Source organism: Aspergillus thermomutatus, assembly GCF_002237265.1.
Source record: "Aspergillus thermomutatus strain HMR AF 39 chromosome Unknown NODE_31, whole genome shotgun sequence".
NCBI lineage: Eukaryota > Fungi > Ascomycota > Eurotiomycetes > Eurotiales > Aspergillaceae > Aspergillus > Aspergillus thermomutatus.
In genome coordinates this window covers 16,986-24,115 of record NW_020798080.1, presented here as the reverse complement: position 1 = coordinate 24,115, position 7,130 = coordinate 16,986, and the positions used below count along the sequence as shown (strand labels likewise).

At 51.0% G+C, this 7,130-nt stretch overlaps 1 protein-coding gene across 1 annotated transcript; it reads left to right on the top strand.

Moving 5' to 3' along the window:
- Positions 1–287: 287 nt before the first annotated feature.
- On the top strand, positions 288–6,231 carry pkhB (putative sensor histidine kinase/response regulator; the record flags this gene model as incomplete). The annotated part of the gene is made up of 3 exons (XM_026756378.1): positions 288–5,684; positions 5,745–5,858; positions 5,929–6,231. The coding sequence occupies 3 exons, from the start codon at positions 288–290 to the stop codon at positions 6,229–6,231; spliced, it is 5,814 nt and encodes a 1,937-aa protein (XP_026616960.1).
- Positions 6,232–7,130: the final 899 nt, after the last annotated feature.

Genomic DNA, 7,130 nt, shown 5'->3' with positions numbered 1-7,130 from the left:
TTTTTTAACTCACCTACAGGTACAGCAGGCCTGTCCGAATTTATCCCATCGCGATATCCTTCTTCGAATCACTTGGTTTTCATCCAAAGAGTTACCCTACTTGCCTCTTCCGTTCGCGCACTCGCGCATCGCTCCCGTTCCCAACGACACTACGAGCTGCCAACCGTTTCCTGTACCCTGCGATCGCGGACCGTTCCGTCCGAGAAATGAGTGCCTCATTTTCCTCCTGTGGAGTCGGATTCGCCCAGGTGAATTGAGTATCTGTCCGGCGGTGGAGGGAGTTTAGGATGGGCGAAGTCCAAAGCATGAGGGCATCTCCGCTTCCATCTCCGGCCGAGGCTCCTTCGCCTATCACCGCACCACATCCTGATCCCTCTCTTTCGGTTTCGAGTCTCGCTCATGACGACGATGGCTATACTGTGGAAGGAATCACGGCGATAGGTGGCTTTGCGCACAAATCCCACACTCGCTCGTCCCGGGGGTCGCATGAAGAGACTGCAAACGTAGACCGTTTATCATCGTCCGCTATAAAAGCTAATGCCAATCAGGAGAAGGGATCTCACGAGGATGGTCGAAGCTCTCAGACCCTCAAGGAACTTCGGAGACAAATGGAAGAATTGCTCGTTTACCAGCAGTTGCAACAATCGCAGAATCCCAACTCGACAAATCACCGGGAGTCGACTTCCGTGACCTCTACACCGCACGAATCAAGCAAGAAAAGGCGCATATCCAACCTTTCGCCCCCGAAGTTCTCCCTTTCGTCTACGGGAGCAGTACCTTCTACTTCCCATTCAGATTCGACCGGATCTGGCGGCACCATTAAAGCTTTCGATCTAGAGGATGATGCTGCAAACCCTATCGGCCAGACACCGTCGTATCCCTTCCCAAAGATGCATATGCAGCAGACGATGAAACAGGCGCAAGATCATACGACTCATACTGGTCACTTTAAGTTGACGCTGCCGGCTGAAAAGTTGAAGATTCACATGGCACCGTCGCAACCTAAAGATGAGCGGAGGTCGGCCACGGTCAAAGCAGCGGCGGTGTCACAGAGCGCATTCCTCCCGTCAGACCACAAACCCGTACCTGAAGACCCGTCATACCCCGCTCCGAACCTTTATGATCTTACATTGCAACTCAGTATGGATCCTGGGCTTGAGGGTTGGTGGGCAAATGTTGTCGATATCTTGAAGACTCACTATGGCGCAGAGCGAGTGTCGCTCGCCGTACCCGGTGACACAACAGATCTTGAAAACGTTCCCTGGGGCCAGAAGGCGGTTTACGATCCTGATTTGAGATGTGACTTCGAGCAGGGTGAGGACACATCACCGGCTCATAGATCTCACAAAGATCTTGGGGATGTTGCAAACGTAAAGAAGAAGGAAGCCGCCGGGAATGGCAAAATTGCAGACGCAACTGTTCCTTCAACTCTTCCAAAGCGACCGTCACTCCTATCCCGACACTCGTTTGCAGGCTTCGGGAAGGACAAAGCGATTTATACCGGACACGAGCCAAGTCGACTTCATGATGTTCAGAAACCTAAGGAAGCCGCGACTCTGGATAACAAACATCCGCACCGAATTGTGATGCCGGCCGTCGTCGAACATGGATCTGTTTCTGAGCGAGGAAACGTCGCAACTGATGTGCATTCTTGCGACCCTTTGAATCCTGCTCAATGTAACTGTAGGCAGGCTGTTTTCCCCGTACCTAGACCTTTAGAGGTGGAAGCCGATCCTCTCATCAAGCGAACAGGGGTTGTGAAACTTTTTGGACGCACCAAGCCTGTTGTGCTAACCCGAGAGTACTCACAAAATCCAGCCTCGGCACCCAAAACGCCTCATGATCAAGTCTCTCAAACTCCGGAAGACCGTGTTCAAGTCACTCCTACAACGGGGCCTTCTCAGGCACCTCAGCAAACATTGCACTGTGCCCGCGGCAGATCGGCTTCCAACCTCAGAGGTTCCGGTCCTTACCCGCAAACCATTCCGTTGATGCATGTATACGACGAATATGAACAAGTTCCACCATCACCTTGGTCGCAATCCCCTGCGCCTTCTCCTGCGCCCCGAACGCACGCAGATCAAAACCCTTTCTTTACCAGCCACACCGTCGACGAAAGCGCATTTGCACAGCACCCTCCCCCGCATGACTACTCAAATACAGAACCCTTAGAAGCAATAGGGATTGACCTGGCCAAGTCGGTGGTTCACATTCCGCTTCTGCACGCCGGACGTTCCAAGGACACGTCGCCGTCTACTCTGAGGTTCCCCGTGGCAATCATCTCTGTATTATCGCCAATCATACCCTATCCGTCGAATCTCAGGCAGTCATTGGCATATCTTATGCCCCACCTCACAACTTCTTTCGGTCTGGCGCAACAGTATAGTCAACTTGAGCGGCAACTCACTTCACGCGTGCACATCCCTCGCTACGGTCATATCCTCGGTCTAGGTGGAACATTTTCTGATGAAAGCAGTGAGCTGGAGCTTGTCGCTGGACTGAGTGGACACGTCAATTACGCATTAGCAGATGACGTCTCTCTATCCGCCCGTGCTAGCCTTTCCAGTCCCGGAGAAAGATCAAATTCAACAAAATTCAGTCCGTCAATATCTAATTTCGGAACACCGGCCCTCGACCTCACGAATTTCGGGGCTCTGAATTCCGGCGAGTCGCCCGGGCCTGCTGCGAGAGGTAACAGCGAAGCGGTGGATAGCTATTTCAACGTTCAACGGTCCAAGAGCTTACGAGGTGCCATCAATCAACACCGGAATCAAGTCTCCAAATCGAAGAAATTGGCTGCATCCACCCCTGCTTCCCCCGGCAGAATATGGGAAAAGCGCTCTGTAGATGAAGAGCTGTCAGCGCAGGACCCCAACATCGTGGTAGCATCCCCATTACAGGATTCCAAAGTACCACATGTCATATCGCCGACACAGGGATCCACCCGTCACCCTTCCACGAACTCTTTCTATGCGCAGTTGCAAAGGGAGATTCCGCGGCCCTTTTCTGATACTGTAGCACAACTCATGCTGAATTCAGTCCCTCTTCACCTCTTCCTTGCTAAGCCTCAAAGCGGAGAGGTCATTTGGACAAATTCCAAGTTCGATGCCTACAGGAGAAGTCAACCCCAAGAACAGAAGTCGAGGGATCCGTGGCAAAATATACACCCTGACGAGCGCGAACACATGTCGCAGGAATGGGCAAACGCTCTACGAACTGGTTCACAGTTCACAGAACGTGTGCGCGTCAAGCGATTCAACGATGATTCAGCCTACCGTTGGTTTATTTTCAGGGCCAATCCCCTGCTGTCGTCTACAGGGGAGGTGCTGTATTGGATTGGGTCTTTCCTTGACATACATGAGCAGCATACTGCGGAACTGAAAGCCGCGCAAGAGCGGCAGAAATTCGCGATCGATGCTAAGTATCGAGCATTCTCCAACTCGATTCCGCAAGTCGTGTTCGAAGCAACTGAACATCGGGGTCTTATCTTTGTGAATGAGCAATGGCATCTCTACACGGGCCAGAAGCTTGAGGAGGCTCTCAACTTCGGCTTCGCAAAGCATGTGCATCCTGACGATCTGGAGAAGTGCGGCTCGCTCTCTGTTTACCTTGCAGATTTGCACAATAAAGCGCCCGCCGACTCCAGTGGGAAGGAAGATTGTGCTGGTAAAGAGAAAGCAAATTCTCCAGGGCGACAGTTCAGTCAAGGAGTCACACCTGCATTGCATGAACTCGTCAGGCTTGGGATCGCTTCCGTCCAGAAGGATGAGAACGGGCGAGTGTTCTATTCGACAGAGATCCGCCTTCGTTCCAAAGGTGGCGACTACAGGTGGCATCTCGTACGCCTGGTTCTAGTTGAGACCAGCAGTTTTGGCAGCGGAGAAGCCTCGTGGTATGGCACTTGCACCGATATCAACGACCGCAAAAATCTGGAACGGGAGCTCAACAAGGCAATGCAACAACTGAATAACCAGATGGAATCGAAAACGAAATTTTTCAGCAATATGTCACATGAGATCCGAACTCCTCTCAATGGAATTCTTGGCACCATTCCATTCATACTTGATACGCAGCTTGACACTGACCAAAGGCGAATGCTCGATACCATTCAAAACAGTTCGACTAACTTGCGCGAGCTGGTGGACAATATCCTCGATGTCTCTCGGGTTGAGGCTGGAAAGATGTCCTTGGTCAACTCCTGGTTCCATGTCCGGTCTGTGATTGAGGATGTGATAGATACTGTTTCTTCTAGAGCTCTCGACAAGGGACTCGAGCTCAATTACTTGATGGATGTGGATGTGCCACCTATGGTAGTTGGCGATAGGTTCCGCATCCGGCAGGTCCTCATCAACCTCGTTGGCAACGCTGTGAAGTTTACCGCTCAAGGAGAGGTCCACATCAGCTGTTGTATCTATCGGGATGCTTCGGTGCCTTTGAAGGAGACGGAGTTGTTGTTGAATTTCGATGTTGTCGACACCGGGAAGGGATTCAGCGCCAGGGACGCCGAGCGCTTGATGCAACGGTTCAGCCAACTTGGGGAAAATGGCTCTCAGCAAAACGCAGGTAGCGGACTGGGGCTATTTTTGTCCAAGCAGCTGGTTGAAATGCACGGGGGACGGTTGACTCCTAGCAGCAAAGAGGGGCAAGGTGCCACATTCTCGTTCTTTGTCAAGGTCGATGCTCCGCCTCCTCCTTCACCGGAAGACCCTCGTCTAGTTCGACAGTCTTCGAGCACGTCCGAGGCGCTCGGAACGCAGTCAAAACCCGAGTCGCTGCAGAGACTGCTCTTCGCCAGAGAATCTGCCGACTCCAAGGGATTAGATCCAGCTGATCTGTCGCCCGCTCTCGAATCACCGCTTTCTCAGCCTTCCAGCAGCTTCGACCCCTCCGTACGTTTTGCATTCAATAACTTCTTCGAGCGCTCGTCGATGTCGTCGGCTCTGCCGACCCCAGAGATTCATGGTACAGACCCACTGGCAAAATCTGAGTCTGCCAGGCATCCCAGTCAGTCGGATAGCACCCAGAGCCGAGCAACAGCAGCGACTTCCTCCAGCCAGGAGACTCCACGCTCCGCGTATCGACCATCGTCATCAGTGTTGCAAGCGCCCCCTGGGACATCCCAGGTCTCCGAGACTCATCGAAGTCTCTACTCCATCCTCATCCTGTGCCCATTCGACCACGCCCGCAAAGCCATTAAACAGCACATCGAGCAGGTGGTCCCCCATGATATTCCGTTCTCGATCACATCCATGCCCGATGTGGAAGACTGGAGGGACTCAATGAATGATCTTTCCGCATCTCAGCCGACTCACTTGGTCCTTAATCTACCAAGCGTTGAGGAAGTGTTGGATATGATGTCGTATGTCACAGAGTGTGATCAGGCCACTGCTCCCGCCCTCGTCATCATTTCCGACCTTTTCCAGAAACGTCACATCAATTCGAGGTTGAAGGATTTGTCCTCGAGCGGGAAGCGCATATTTACCGTTCCCAAACCGGTCAAGCCCTCGGCGTTCTCGACTATATTTGACCCCGACAACCAGCGCGATCTGAGCAAAGATAGGAATCAAGACATGGCCCGAGAGATCAACAATAATTTCAAGACCATGTCGAAGATGGTGAAGGAGGTCATCGGGAATAAAGGCTATCGGATATTACTGGTCGAGGATGATGAAACGAATCGCATGGTATGTTGCTGTGCATGGTTTTCCTATCCCTAATTTACAAAATGTCTGACACGATCTTAGGTCATGCTGAAGTATCTTGATAAGATCAAGGTCATGACCGAGACCGCAACCAACGGGCAAGAATGTACAGAGCTAGTGTTCTCCAAGGAACCGGGGTACTATTCTCTGATCATTGTAAGTAGGGGGAAAAAAAACATTTCACTCGCCTGTGATATGAGCCCGCAACTGACACGTTACTCCCCAGTGTGACATCCAAATGCCAGTCAAGAATGGTTACGAAACATGTCGTGAAATTCGTAAATGGGAACTGAAGAATCACTATCCCCAGATTCCCATTATGGCTCTCTCCGCCAATGCGATGACCGATCAAATCGAGAATGCTGCACGTGCTGGCTTCAACGACTATGTGACGAAACCTATCAAACACAACGAATTAGGAAAGATGATGATGGGACTTCTCGCTCCTGAACGACCCTTACTTCTTCTTCGCGATCGTCTGAAACCTGATCACGACGGTCATTTGTCCGATGCATCGCACTCTCAGTGAGCAGCTTTCGTCCGGTGCTCATCTCTCGACCTGCTCAGACGTGCTCGTTTTCAAGCGAGACTACGATTCTATGTTTTCAATCTTCATGTCACGAGGTGCTACTGCCCGTGCAACTTTTGTGTGTTTAGTTGCTTTTATTTATCATTTTGTTCTGGGTTGAGCGTATGCAATGGCAAGAGAGCCATCGGTCGGAAAGGCGCCTTGGGAGAGTTTGTTTTCAAATATTTCATCCGTGTCTCTTCTCCCATCCCCGCAACTGTGGGATTGCTACTTTGCATTTGCATTCGGCCGCGAGTCCAATTTGATGCCTTTTCAGCATCATGGTGCCGAGGAAATCAGGCTCATTGTTCTTGGGACCATTTGAGCCTGTGCATGGCGTCATTTCTCGAATCTGTACTGGGGGAAATTCTACGGTTTTCAGTTGCTCAGCCTCCATTCTGCGCGGTTTACTTTTAGATACCACTTTACAAGCATGTTTTTTGCCCCCAGGGATTCATTGTATGTGCAAATTGTTGAGAATTGAAATCCCTTCGCTCTTGTTCTATTACTACTTTCTGAATAGATAAATTTATATAGTGATATACCCAATTGGCTACTTATCTTTCACATCTCTCTATCATTTTCTTGAAGAAGCTTCATGAGTTCAGCAGCACGACCCATCGGTGGGTATCTGTTCGAGCTATCTGTTTCAGACTCGAAGGTAACCAGCGTCGGATGCATACACTACCTGAATTCGATCTGTGACAGAATCATCAATTGATGAAGACGCTTTTCCCTTTCCCTCGAGGAGTGGGATCAGATGACAGGCATATACCTACGACAGGATGACATCAGTACCTCACTTCGTGACTCCCACTGTCGTGAACTAGTCCAACCCAAAACTCTCATGCCGGCCGTAC